Below are 14,370 nucleotides of genomic sequence, written 5' to 3'. Positions count from 1 at the left end.
TTGGCTTATTATATATTTAAATTATTATAAAAATTTGTAAGTCATCTATAAAAGCTTATAAGTTAATTTATATAATCCATTTTAAAATTTTATCCTACTATCCTACTATATATTAATTGAGAAGTTACTTAAAAGTTTTTTTCTTATGTGTCGATCATTGATGAAATCTTTAAAAATGTTATAAATTGAATGGTCGATAATTTTTATTTATTTTAATTAAATTTAAAAAGTAAAAAATACGTCTATAAACAGTCAATATCACTTACCAAATAATCTATATAATATTACAAATAATTATTTATGGTAACTAATTGTTAAAACTATAGCAAAAGTAATGATGTTTGATCGATTTTTATATTTATAAACTACATAATATACTAAAAAAGTTTATTAAAATCGATAAAATAGTTTTATATTCTTATATAAAGCCTTATATTTGTATTTATAAACTATATAAAATATTTCAAAAATAATTTATGGAATTGATATAGTAGTTTTATTTGCCTATGTGATTGATATGAATATGTAGAGAATATGTAGAGAATCTGTAACAATTATATTGTTTTAACTTTTTAAGCTTATTAAAGACATAAAACTTTAGCTATAAATTATTTAAAATCAAATTTTTTAACATTATAGACCTTCAAAACTTAAGTAATTTTATTAAAAACTGAATCTTGAATATTGTATTTAACTAATTTTAGTAAAATTATCAAAACAAAATATCAAAAAATATTTAAAATAGTCATATTATCTTTTTCAAAAAAAAAAATTTTCTTAGAAAAATATTTAACAAAAAAACACATAATGATAAAAAAATATATTTTAATTTGAAAGTTACAATAAATATATTGTTACAAAACATTTAACCCGCGAAATTGCGGCCATCCACCTAGTTATTTGTTAAATAATAGTATAGATAGATCACATAGTTAGAGAAATGAATGCTTTACTCAACCAATAACAATTAACAAGATGGTAACACATATGGTATATAATCAAAAGAAATAAAGAAAAGGTAAACAAAAATCGAAGAGAATCATTACGTTTTGAGTAAGTTATCCAATTTGACAACCACTTCTATATAGACAAGATATGAATAATTAACAAGTTATACGGACCGGTTAAACAGTAAAGATTAAAAACGCGTTTATGGACTAATACAGAAAGAAGAGAATAAAATCATCATTTGCCAGAGAAGCAGTTTCACAAAGTGCACACTCTTCATCTTCTTTTTCTTCTCGGTAATGTTGTCTTCGTAGAGGAAGAAGATCAACGAAGCATAAGCGAAACCTATCCTCCTTACATAAGCCACATCATAAAAATGGCGGCTGCTTATTTCTTCTCGCGGTTTACTACATTCTCTTTCCTCTTTTCCTTGGCTCTTCTCTGTGGATTTTCTCTAGCCGGCGATCCTTCCGTCTCCTACGTGTTTGAAGTCTCGTACATCACTGCTTCTCCTCTCGGCGTTCCTCAACAGGTTTCGTTTAGCTTCTTATATACGGGTTTTCACTCTCTCTAGTGCAGCTTTTCACTATCGAACTTGTTAAAAACTATATGGCTTTTGTCATATCAGTCACATTTATTTTACTGCGACAAATTAGTTCCACAAAAAAAAACTTTTAATTTCATTGTAATTTCTTCCTCTTAGGAGTTTTCATGAGGAAAAATGATTTGCTTCGTTTTCAGTTTGTTGTATCAGATTTATGTTACAGAATCACTATTTTATCTTAATTCGATCAAAGGCAACGATCATTGAATGCTGATTGATTTTTATGATGAATATGTAATTACACAGAAGAACTAGCTTAGTGGATATGTAATTGGGTCGAGGGGATGGTAGGAGCCTATGAGCCAGAACGTCTTAGCCATTCAGAAGAAAAAAAATGTAATTAAATACACACAGTGTTAATAGATATTGTTCCTTGCAGGTTATAGCAATGAATGGGAAATTTCCAGGCCCTGTGATTAATGCTACCACAAACTACAATGTTGATGTTAATGTTTTCAATCGTTTGGATGAGCCTTTTCTATTCACCTGGTGATCATTATTAACATTCTTATCTCTTCTTCTCTGATTCAGTGCAGCTGAGTTTACTAACATTGTGTCTTGCTGTTAAGGAATGGGATCGAGATTCGGGGTGAATCGTGGCAAGACGGTGTTCTTGGCACAAACTGTCCCATCCCTCCGAACTGGAACTTCACTTACAGCTTTCAAGTGAAAGATCAAATCGGAAGTTTTTTCTATTTCCCCTCACTTAGCCTTCAGAGAGCTTCTGGTGGTTTTGGACCAATCATAATCAATAACCGGGATCGTATTCCTATCCCGTTCAATGAGCCTGATGGCGAAATCAGCTTTATGATTGGCGATTGGTATACTCAGAACCATACAGTAAGTCCACTCTACTGGTGTGGTGTTCATTCACTTTTGATTATATGTTCATCGGTGAAAACTTTGTTGCTTCGTAGGCATTAAGGGGTGTACTTGACTCTGGTGAAGAACTTGGGATGCCTGATGGAGTCCTCATCAATGGGAAAGGTCCTTACAAGTACACTAGCAGTGTACCTGATGGAATCCACTATGAAACCATTAATGTTGATCCAGGTTAATATCTTGGAGAGTTCTCTATTGTCTGAGTAGTTTTTCATTTTATTCATCCGTGTTACATTGTTGCAGGGAAAACATACAGGATCCGTGTTCACAATGTTGGTACCTCCACAAGCTTGAACTTCAGGATTCAGAACCACAAAATGCTCTTAGTTGAAACTGAGGGTCACTACAACTCGCAAACAAACTTCACCGATTTCGATATCCATGTGGGACAGTCTTATTCATTCTTGGTCACCATGGACCAAAACGCCTCAACTGACTACTACATTGTGGCGAGTGCTAGATTTGTGAACGAAACAGCGTGGCAAAGAGTCACCGGTGTTGGCATTCTCCATTATTCCAATTCCGAAGGACAGGCTTCTGGTCCTCTTCCAGTTCCAGCAACTGATGTTTCTCAACCTTGGTCTGTAATGAACCAACAAAGAGCCATAAAGTATGTCTACAAAACCCCTTCAAGCAAATGGATATTTAAAACTTTAGACGTTTACATGTAAACCTGACTTTTTTTCATGTGCAGGCAAAACACATCTGCAAGTGGTGCTCGTCCAAATCCGCAGGGATCATATCACTACGGAGAGATAAACATCACAGGCACATACATCTTGAGGAGTATGCCTCCAACCAAAATCAATGGGTCAGTTCGTGCTACGCTTAATGGGATTTCATTTCTGAACCCAAGCACGCCCATGAGGCTTGCGGATAAGCATAAAGTGAACGGAGTTTATAAACTGGATTTCCCAGAGAGACCTGCTGACAATATACCTCCACGTTTGGAGAGTTCTATCATCAACGCGACATACAAGGGCTTTATTCAAATTATTTTCCAGAACAATGACACAAAAGTCCAGAGCTTCCATATTGATGGATACTCGTTTTACGTTGTTGCGTAAGAAAATCATGACATACTTTCTTTATTTACATTTTTTTTTAACAGTTTTAGTTGCTCTGACTTGACTTTTTAAAATCTGGTGTTCCAGGATGGACTTCGGTAACTGGACTGAAGACAAAAAAGGCTCTTATAACAATTGGGATGCAGTATCAAGAAGCACGGTCGAGGTTGATTCACATTTGCAATCTGCATGGTCAATTTGTTAGAAGTTTTACTTACATTGTTTGTTTTTGTTTTGATGTTTTTGTTCAGGTTTACCCCGGGGCATGGACTGCTGTACTTCTTTCCCTCGATAATGCCGGAGTTTGGAACATCAGAGTTCAGAATCTTGACAGATGGTATCTTGGCCAAGAAACATACATGCGAATCATAAACCCTGAGGAGAACGGTAGCACAGAAATGGATCAGCCTGGAAATGCTCTTTACTGTGGTGCTCTCAAGAGCATGCAGAAGTAAGCACACTGACCTCTCCTTTCCTCTCATATCACCTTAGATGATGATATGAATATCCTAAGCACTCTTCTCTTTGGTTATCTCCTGCAGGGACCAGATCCATAGCTCTGCAACATCAATATTAAATGAAAAGTTGAATCTAGTTTTCAGCTTGGTGATGGTTCTGCTCGCCTTGGTTCCAGTATTTTTCTGTTAAATCTGATCTCTCATTGGTGAAATTGTATGATACAAACTGTTGGGCTTCTTTTTTCTTCTTCTTTGATTTCATTGATTGTTTGTTTATGTACTTCTCATTATCCGAAATAACTTCAGATTGTGGGGCTTGCTTTGTGTCTAAAGCATTGTAGTTTGTGTCTTCTACATTATTTCTACAATTATTAAGCAATGCTTAAAAGTAGAGATGGACAAAACAAAAGTCTCGTCCTGTTCGGTATGAGTATATACTTTTGATTCGTATTTTTGTTCTTTACTATGTACCCGTTTTTCCCTCCACAGTTAAAACTTTATTCATAATAAGCATAATGAAATTATATTCGGAGTCGAAAAAGTTATATAATTTTAATTTAAGCACAAAAAAAAAAAGAAAAATAAAACAATGGCCGGCCTTAGAGCCCGGAAGTGAAGGGTACGCCTGTGTGTGGCAGCCATACGGTACCTGCGATGAATTTTCCAACAGTGAAAGCGGATGCATCAGAATCTCTATTCAACACATGGAACCCTTTCCAACGAACACGCCACTTAGTAGACGAACCTGGTCCGGTATTCTTATATTCAGCACAGAACAGCGTGTCTAAACCGAAAACCGAACCTTCAGTCCACGGTGACCAACCCAATGGACTCACAGCACTATCCAAATGCGTCTTAAGAACCACGGTGCGAGAGTACTTCATCCAAGGCCGGCCCATGTACGTTTTAACTGTACGGACCACCGGTTTTAGATCAGGGGCGGGTTGGATTCTTGAGTTATGTATAGAGATCCCTGTGTTCTGAAACGGATCAGCACGACCTTGTGCGGTTATTACATTGGCCTGACCCTTGAGCGGGGGACGAGAGAGGATGAGACAGTTTTGGAAAACTAAGCTGCGTTTCCAAATATGAAATCTACGGTTCCATAAATGTAGCAGCCACGGTATAATTGGCGCTGGGAATGAACCATCAGTGTGTCTTGGTATCCTTCAATAGAGCATTTATAGAAGATTGAGAGGTCTGAGGATGACCGGAGTTCCACGGCCTGGCCTTTGGCCGGACCAGCCGTGTTCTGGAATGTTAGGCCTTTGGCTATGAAGTGAAGTCCCTCTATACCTGGATCACACGCAATTGAACCAATTATTATACAGCCAGTGAAAAAAAAGTAATAAATGTTCAAATGGTAACGCCTATTTATTTCGCGGGAAATAAAGCAAAAGCACCGGTTACGTTTTATTTCTATTTTCTTAGCTAGTGCTTAGGCATGGCCGCCTGAGCAAAAATATCGGAAACAAAGAACCGAACTGAAATACCCGAAACCGGAGCTGTACCAAAACTCTCAAATATCCGAACGGTTCATATATTTCTATATCCGAAATAACTGAACCAAATCGTAACCGAACCGAACCGAGAACCAAACGGATACCCGAATATATAAAAATATTAATTATATATACTTATAATATAACATAACTAATATATATATATATATATTTAAATTAAAAATCTATTAAAATTATCCAAAAATATTTGAAGATAACTAAATTATTATAAAGTATCTGAACTACCCGAAAGTATTCGAAAGTATCTGGATACTTTTATCCGAAATATCTAAAGTAATCCAAAAAGTTTTATTTAAATCATTCTAATTATTTGATATTTTATCCTAAATAACCGATATTTAACCGAAATGATCCGAACTATTCGAACTACTCGAATCCAAACTGGAACCAAATGAGAACCGAGTTTTTTCGGATATTTTCTGGTTTCTAATTTTCCTATCTGAACCGAACCAAACCCGAAACTAACCGAACCGAACCGAAAATAGATCAGGTAGTAAATGGATCCTCTGGTCAAAACCTGAAATCCATGAACCCAACCGAACAGATACTTGAAATGTGCAGGCCTAGCAGTGCTAATAATTGATGATGATCCCAATGTATGATTTAACTTGACGTCTCCACCATAAATCTTACGGATTGGAAAACCCAATTCGTACGGAAGTTTTAAATATTTTTTTATTAGTGTCATAATAGAAGCTTGTTTAGATCCAATCCACCATATGCATTAAAACCATAATTAACCCGAAGTTCTTAGAGTGGGGTTCTTATCGGAAATTAAGAAATTGTTTCTTAACTTTTAACTAAAAAAACTAAGAACCGGTTCTTAAAGTCCTTATTTAAGAACCGGTTCTTAGCTTTTTTTAGTTAAAAGTTAAAAAACCGTTTCTTAACTTCCGTTAAGAACCTCATCCTAAGAACCCCGGGTTAATCATGTTCTAACTAATCAATAAATAAAAGACATAATAATTAAATATTTACCGGCTGTGGCGTAATTGTAAGTGGTGTAACCACCTTTGACACTACGACCACCGGTGATAAGAACAAAGTTCACTCCTGTGGTGAATAGTTAAATTCACCACACTCTTCATAACCAATCAAAACGTCATGTATGAGCAGTTAAAAAAGGCAATAAAAAAATAGCTGAAAAAAAACAACACCGACATTAATTAACGCCGTCTAAAAACCTAAACTCTAAAACCATAAATCCTAAATCCGAAACACTAAACCATAAATCTCAATCCTAAAATCTAAACCTTAAATCTTAAACCTTAAACCTAAACTCTAAACAATAAACTTTAAAATCCTAAAATCTAAACTCTAAACCCAAAACTCTAAACCATAAACCCTAAAATCTAAACCCTAAATCCTAAATCCTAAACCCTAAACTCAAATCCTAAACTCTAACCCCAAAACTTCAAATCCTAAACCCTAAACTCTAAATCCTAAACCCTAAACCCAAACCTCTAAACCGTAAACCCATCTGCTAGTCATAAGATTAAGGTTTACGGTTTAGAGGTTTGGGTTTAGGATTTATGATTTAGGGTTTGGGTTAAAGATTTAAAGTTTTGCGTTTAGGGTTTAGGATTTAGGGTTTATGATTTAGGGTTTGGGTTTAAGATTTAAAGTTTTGCGTTTAGGGTTTAGGATTTAGGGTTTATGATTTAGGGTTTGGGTTTAAGATTTAAAGTTTTGGGTTTAGGGTTTAGATTTTATGATTTAGGGTTTAGGGTTTAGAGTTTTGGGTTTGGGCTTTAGGGTTTAGATATTATGATTTAGGGTTTATTGTGTAGAGTTTGGGTTTAGGGTTTAAGATTTAGGGTTTAGATTTTAGGATTGGGGTTTATGATTTAGTGTTTTGGATTTAAGGTTTATGGTTTTAGAGTTTAGGTTTTTAGAATTTAGAATTTTGCAGATGGCGCTAATTAATGTCGGTGTTGTTTTTTTCCATCTATTTAATTTATTTTTATTTTTATTGCCTTTTTAAATTATTCCTATTTGACATTTTGGTTGGTTACGAAGAGTGCGGTGAATTTAAACATTCATAGTAGGGGTGAACCTAAGTATTGTTCCGGTGATAATGGTGGATCTCATTCCATCTCCGACCAACATTATGTTATCGTTATTGAGACGTACGTTTATGTTTTCTTGATATATTCCTTTCTTAACGTATATAATGTACCTCCCTGACGTCACTTTTCTCCGTCCAGCCACATCAACAGCCGCTTGCACCGTATTGACGTGTCCCGATCCATCTTTGGCCACCACGAGGTTAGCTCGGACAGCACGCGCGGATTGCAATTGTAGAAGTCTCCTCTCTTTACTGGAAACCCACGTTGGAAAACCCTTCCCATCAGCAGTGGTGGTGCCGTTGTTTCCGGTTGGCAAGAGGGATCCGTTGACGGCTAAGCAGTTGCTTATGAGGTTGGAGATTTTGGTGTTTGATACGATTGGTGTAATGACCCACCACTCGCACCATCTCCACTTCTTTCTCCAACCCCACCACTTCCACCTTCTTCTCCACCATCTCCACCTTCTTCCCCACCATCTCCATCTTCTTTAAAGCTTGAGAAAGAGAGAGAGAGAGAAAGAGTGAGAGAAGAAGGAGAAGAAGGGAGAAAGCTCACCTGAGCTCGTCGCCGGAGCAACCGTGTGCCGTGACCACGTTCAGCTTGCCACCACCGATAAACACCCTAGGTAATCGCCAGAAACCGCATTCCTTAATCTCTGTTTCGTTTCCGTTTAGTAAATCACCCATAACTTTCTAACCGTGATGAATCTCTTGAATCCAAGACTACCATCGTGTTCCTCTCGTCAAGACGAAGCCGTAGACACCAACCGCGTCGCGATCGGAGCCCGTACGAATCCGTACGCGCTTCCGGAAGTTTCGCCTCTGCGAGCGCGTGAGTTCCACGCGCCGCCGCCGGACCACCGTCCTCCGCCGCAGCTCCGCCGTCGCCGCCGGCCAACTTACCGGTAAGCCGCCGCCGGTGACCGACACCGGTGACTCGTCGGTGACTCGGTCAACTCGGCCGAGTCAACTCAGCGAGTCAACTCGGTTGACTCGGTTAACCGATTGGTTAGCCGGTTTAAATTGATTTCAATTCGGTTAGGTTAAACCGGTCGGTTAAAATCAATTGGAAATCGGTTAGGATAAACCGGATTAATTAATTAATTAAATAATTGATCTTTGACCAGCGGGTTGACTTTTCCGCAAACCTTGACCAGTCCCGTTTTAAACCGTTCGAAAGGCATTCTAACTCGATTTTTCGCCCTGATTTCAGATTTGGAGTCTATTTGAGCATCTGGAGTTCATATATACCACTTCTTCTGGTTGCTAAGGTGAGGGCTACTTCGTTAAATCCCGAGCTAGTTTAGTACTACCATTATGGAAAGTTTAGTTTCGAAACATGGATCCGTCTCTTTGAATCGAGTCTGTTTGAGAGTCTTGGTTGTTCGTTATTGATATTGATTGTTAAACCGGAAATAGGATAATAGAGGATTCAACGGTTGATTGAAATGATTGCTGCTAAAAACTGTTAATTATATATATGTATATATGTTAGTCCATGTGTTGAGATTGCGGGGTGCATAGGTATCTTCACTAGGCCGCGGAATTTGCGGGGTACAGAGACGTTTGTACTAGGCCGTGTGATTGCGGGGGCACATGACGTCTGTGCTAGCTACGCCTTGTTTGAGAGATCGCGGGGTACGGAGATATCTGTACTAGGCCGTGTGTTTAGCGGGGTACAGAGACGTATGTACTAGGCCGCTTGTTTGTGGAGATTGCGGGGGTACAGAGTGGACTACTGTACTTACGACGCTGTAGAGTTATATATATATATATATTTATATCCTTATGAGGAAATGCGGTATGTTATTATCGCATTGGTTGTAGCGTGTCTAGTCCACTAGACATATGTGATTGTTCTGTGTGGTGTAATAGACACCGTGTTTGCTTCATGCTAGAGCTAGGCCTACATAGTTGTAGTGCTATGAACTGAGTCAGTGGTTTGCGGTTTAGCATCCCATACCTCACTGGGCGATTCCCCTGTCGCTCACCCCTCCTTTTTTCCCCCTTTCAGGTGAGACCGACGAGCAGGAGTGATTATACCGGACCGGTGCTTTTGGGCTTTTACTACTATTGGGCTTTTGGGCTTCTATCGTTTTATCGCTTTTATCGTTATCGGGCCTCTAGACCTTTGGGCTTTTATCGTTTATGTTATTTCGTATTTCAGACTCTCGGTTTATGTCGTACTTTATGTTTCAGATTTTATTTTATATTATGGAATTCAAGCGTGGATGTTGACTTTCAAATATTTATATATGGATATTTCAGATATTTGTACTTATCGAATTATTTTTACTATTTCGAAAGTGACGGGTGTCACAATTGGTGTGATGAAATCTGAGACGTTGAGATCGGAAAAGCCGCGTCGACAAGTCTCGGTATTTGTAAGTGCGGTGCTCAGCCACGTCTGTGCGTCAAAGTCGGTGCACCCTTCTCCGGTACCGGCTTTTGGAGATACTCCTTCCAGCGTCCGAGTTAGCTGCACGATCGTGTCTCCATATAGGTCAATGCAATCAGCTAAAACGGCTTGCTTCCGGCAATCCGTGCAGTTGCGGCTGGACTGAGCCAGCTCGTCCCGGGCGGATATAGCCCGATCCATAGTTGCTTCCACCAGCATTATTCGGAACTCGGATAGCTGTGTCGGAAGCAGGAAACCATTGTGGTTTTTGAAGTAGCATTTGCATGGATCAGGGTAAGGAGTTTGGTCGCACCACCCGTCAATGCCCCCGGTGGTGGAATTGTCGTCGGCTACGGTGGTGAGAGGATTGAAGCAGAGTAGTAATAACAATAGTAAATGTAATGATAAAAGATAGATTTTGTGCATCATGCTTTCTTTTGATAGTGTGAGGATTCTAACTACGAAGTATATTGTTAGGGACTAGAGAGTGGGCACATGACTCTTAACCTATATTATATATATTGGTGGTATTAACATTAAAGCAAAACAAGCAAACAAAAATTATTTTGAAAGTCATGAATCAGATTTTGTTTAGCGTCTATACTGTTTTGTTCGACTGCTGTTTTGCCATTGCTTGAACACTTCTATCACTGTTAGCTGTAAATAAATTATTTTAGGAGGAACTTTCAGGATATGCTAGTTAATAACTAACAGAATATTCTCTTTTTCTTTTTAGTAATCGTGGCTAGTTAGTAATCCTCGATGAAAGTCCAGAGTTTTCAATCGTGTGTTATATTTTCGATGTCAAAAGGAAAAATATTAGATATATCCAATACATAATAAAGGGATACTGAAAACATACACTAAAAGAAAACAATTAAGTTAGTGTTGTTTAGAACATCTCATACCCACATCAGTTCTTTTACTTTAAACTTTTTAGTTGATCCGTGCATCCACACGGAGTATTTTTCATATATATAAAAATGTTAACATCTATGAGAGGTTTACTAGTTTTGTCATTATTATCCATGAAAGACGGACTGATATGGAATTTATTGGATTTATCATTTTATAAATGTTATCTCATGTGAAGTATAAAAGCAAGCACATCGGTGGTATGTGACCAGGCCATCTTTATTACAGGGTTTTTAGCATGGGGTTCTTATAGCACCTCCATCCATTAAAACCTTTAATAGGGTGTTAAAATTAAATTAGTAGTTAATAAAGAGATTTGGGAAGTTAAGAACTTTAGTGAGTTAAATTAATTTTTTTCTCCTCCATTGGAAGAACCTCATAGGGGTTCAAAGAATTTTTTTTTTTTTAAGTAGAATAATTTAAAATAAAAACATACATAAAATTTTTAATACAAATGAGATAAAAGCATATTTAAAATACAAATACAAATCGTAAACGAGAAAAAGTAGATTAGTTGAAATCTTGATTTGTTCCAAATTTTTGCCATATATTCTCGACCAAATCAGCTTTTAATTGTTGATGTATTTGTTTGTCACGAATTCGATTCCGAATGCTCATCATATTGCCGATATTTGAAGGCATATCTGTAGAATACGTGAAATCCACTTGTGCACTTCGGTTTGATTCCGGTTGTGCGAAAACTGAAACATCATACTGAGTGTACCCATCTCGTTCGTCTTCTACGATCATATTATGTAGAATGATACATGATCTCATTATCTTTCCAATTTTTATTTTATCCCACAAAAGAGCTGGATTTTTGACTATAGCAAATCGAGCTTGCAAGACCCCAAATGCACGCTCGACATCTTTACGTACAGCTTCTTGATGTGTAGCGAATAAGGATGCTTTCGGACCTTGCAGAAGTGGAATATATTGGACAAAAGTAGCCCATTTTGGATAAATACCATCTGTGAAATAGTAAGCCAAATGGTACTTGTGTCCGTTGACAATATAATTAACTTTTGGAGCTCGACCTTGTAATATATCATCAAAAACCGGTGATCGATCAAGAATATTGATATCGTTTAATGTACCTGGAGATCCAAAAACGCATGTCATATCCAGAGATCTTGGGAAGCTACAGCCTCTAAAACAATGGTTGGCTTTCCTGATCCACGTGTATATTGACCTTTCCATGCGGTCGGACAATTCTTCCACTCCCAATGCATACAATCAATGCTTCCTATCATCCCGGGAAATCCGCGTATCTCTCCAATATCGAGTAGTCGTTGAAGATCTTCTGGCGTGGGTTTTCTTAGATACTCATCTCCAAATAAATTAATGATTCCTTGAACAAAATGTTTCAAACATAAAAGCGCGGTGGTCTCACCAAGTCGGAGGTATTCGTCGACCGCATCAGCTGGGCAACCATATACCATCATACGAATTGCTGCCGTTGCCTTTTGTAACGGAGAGTGACCGAACCTTCCAGTAGCATCTCTTCTTTGTTGAAAGTATGAAATTTCAGCGGCGAGTCGATCAACAGTACGCATGAACAAAGGCTTGTTTATTCGCAAACGGCGTCGAAACATGTGAGAAGGATATGTTGCATCTTCACTAAAATAATCGTTTCATAACTGTATGTGTCCTTGTTCTCGTTGTCTTTCAATGTAGGCTCGTTTCTTTTTTGACCTTGATGCTCCTTGGCGATTTTCATGGTGAATGAGGAGATTTTCGAATTGTTGATCGAAAATTTGATCGGATTTTTCATCCATTTCATCATCGAAATTATGAAAAGAAGAAGATGCCATTTAAAAAATGTTAAGAAAGAAATGTGAAAAAGATTTGATTTCTCTAGTGTTGTTTTTTTTTTTGTTTATTTGGAGGTTGATAAGAAAGAAGGTATGAGATTGATAAGAAAATAAGAAAGACGCTCTCGCTCTCTCTCGAGGTTGATAAGAAGAAGCTATGAGAATGTGTTGCTCTCTCTCGTATTTCTACAATTTATAAAGAAACTGTAAAGATTGAAGAATAAATTATAAAGAACATATTGTCATATTCTGTCACAAGTGTACATGGAACAAATTGTCTTATTACTCACGAGATACAACTTACAAAATACAACAACTTATTACATGGAACACAGGCAATAGCCAACACAAGTGTACATGGAACATATTGTCTTATTGTGTCACAAGTATACTGTCCAAGACAACACGAGAAGCATCAGACCACAGTCCAAGTTGCTTCTTATGTCCCACCTGCAGTAAAAACAAAGAGAGTATCAGACCACAGACTAAGACAACACGAGAAACACAGACAATAGCCAATGACACATACCGACAACAAAGAGTGATGACACCAGTAAGAAAACTACAGAATCGAGTCTTCTTTTGTGTCACAAGTCTTCTCTGTTTCACCTGCCAAACTGCATAATTAGTCATGTTCCAATTCAAACCGTCGCGATAGACACAAGCAAAACTAATCTCGGGACAACTGAAGCACACAGAACCATATTTTTGCATTAATGAAGAAGACCACAATGTTACATACGCAGACACAAACCAACATGAAACAAACTCAGACACTGAAACTAAAGAGAAAGACACACAAATCAAACGCATAAAGAGACATTGAAACTAAGCCAACATGTCAGTAATAAGCTTGTTTTTCAAAGCAAGTTCTAATTCACTTAAAGGCTTTGTCTTGGCAATGAGACTGTCTAGCAATTTATGCTTGTTCAACTGGTCCTTCAACGCAAAGTCCTGCTGCCTAATCTTACAGAAGCTCTGAAACTCCCTTTATTCCTCTTCCAACGCCGGCTTACTGACAGACCTTTTACCTTTTGCTTTCGCTGCTTTAACACCAACAGGCCGTGAGCCTATATCATCCTCTCCTGGCACAGAGGTTGATGATTGTGCAGATTGGTCATCTAGCTTCCTCCTTTTTACTGCACTTTATCTTTAGTAGATGAAGCGCCACACCATTTATGATCATGGCGAAGCTCCAACCACGCATGCTCGAGTGTAAACTTGACCTTGTAGTCATTGAAGAATAACTCATGCGCCATCTTCAACACATCATCCTCACTCATCCCACTACCTTTAGCTTTCATTGCAGCTCCATAACACCCAACAAACTTACATACACTCTCGTTGATCTTCCCCCACCTCTGCTTACAGTGACTTGGCTCCCTCTTTTGCAAAGCAAAAAGCTTTGGACTATATGCAACATAGGCCGCTATCCGTTTCCAAAATGCTATTGCCTTCTGATCATTCCCCACGACAGGATCCTTGGAGGTGTTGAGCCAAGCACTGATGAGCACAATATCTTCAGTTGGTGACCAGTTCCTTCTTTCTTTACGGTCAGACATGACGTGTTCCTCTACTGTTGCATCTTCAGCCCACTGTGTCCCGAAGACAGAGGCATCTGATGAAGATAGTTCTATACTAGGTTCACGTGTAAGAAAGGAGAAGGAGGTGTTTGGTTGTTGAATGTTTAAAA

The 14,370-nt window shown here is 37.9% G+C and overlaps 1 protein-coding gene, 1 long non-coding RNA gene and 1 pseudogene across 2 annotated transcripts; 2 read left to right on the top strand and 1 right to left on the bottom strand.

Moving 5' to 3' along the window:
• Positions 1 to 205: 205 nt before the first annotated feature.
• On the top strand, positions 206 to 4,425 carry LOC111213885 (monocopper oxidase-like protein SKS2). Its single transcript, XM_022715722.2, has 9 exons — positions 206 to 1,480; positions 1,932 to 2,041; positions 2,122 to 2,392; positions 2,470 to 2,605; positions 2,678 to 3,044; positions 3,129 to 3,497; positions 3,589 to 3,667; positions 3,753 to 3,952; positions 4,044 to 4,425. The coding sequence occupies exons 1-9, from the start codon at positions 1,325 to 1,327 to the stop codon at positions 4,147 to 4,149; spliced, it is 1,794 nt and encodes a 597-aa protein (XP_022571443.2). The 5' UTR covers positions 206 to 1,324; the 3' UTR covers positions 4,150 to 4,425.
• Positions 4,426 to 4,554: 129 nt separating this feature from the next.
• Positions 4,555 to 11,056, bottom strand: LOC111213886 (annotated as a pseudogene).
• LOC125581902 lies at positions 7,898 to 9,821 on the top strand. Its single transcript, XR_007319673.1, has 4 exons — positions 7,898 to 8,176; positions 8,273 to 8,455; positions 8,764 to 8,821; positions 9,565 to 9,821. It is a non-coding gene; the product is annotated as an uncharacterized LOC125581902 (long non-coding RNA).
• Positions 11,057 to 14,370: the final 3,314 nt, after the last annotated feature.

This window comes from Brassica napus, chromosome C2 (assembly GCF_020379485.1).
Source record: "Brassica napus cultivar Da-Ae chromosome C2, Da-Ae, whole genome shotgun sequence".
NCBI lineage: Eukaryota > Viridiplantae > Streptophyta > Magnoliopsida > Brassicales > Brassicaceae > Brassica > Brassica napus.
Note: the sequence above shows the minus strand (reverse complement) of the source record. Positions and strands in the feature narration are given on the sequence as shown.

What these genes read in the sequence shown, in the direction of transcription:
- LOC111213885 (XM_022715722.2), top strand. Translation starts at nt 1,325, where the DNA reads ATGGCGGCTGCTTATTTCTTCTCGCGGTTTACTACATTCTCTTTCCTC. An exon ending in CTCTCGGCGTTCCTCAACAG is followed by an intron (nt 1,481 to 1,931) that starts GTTTCGTTTAGC and finishes TGTTCCTTGCAG; the next exon opens with GTTATAGCAATGAATGGGAA. An exon ending in AACCAACAAAGAGCCATAAA is followed by an intron (nt 3,045 to 3,128) that starts GTATGTCTACAA and finishes TTTCATGTGCAG; the next exon opens with GCAAAACACATCTGCAAGTG.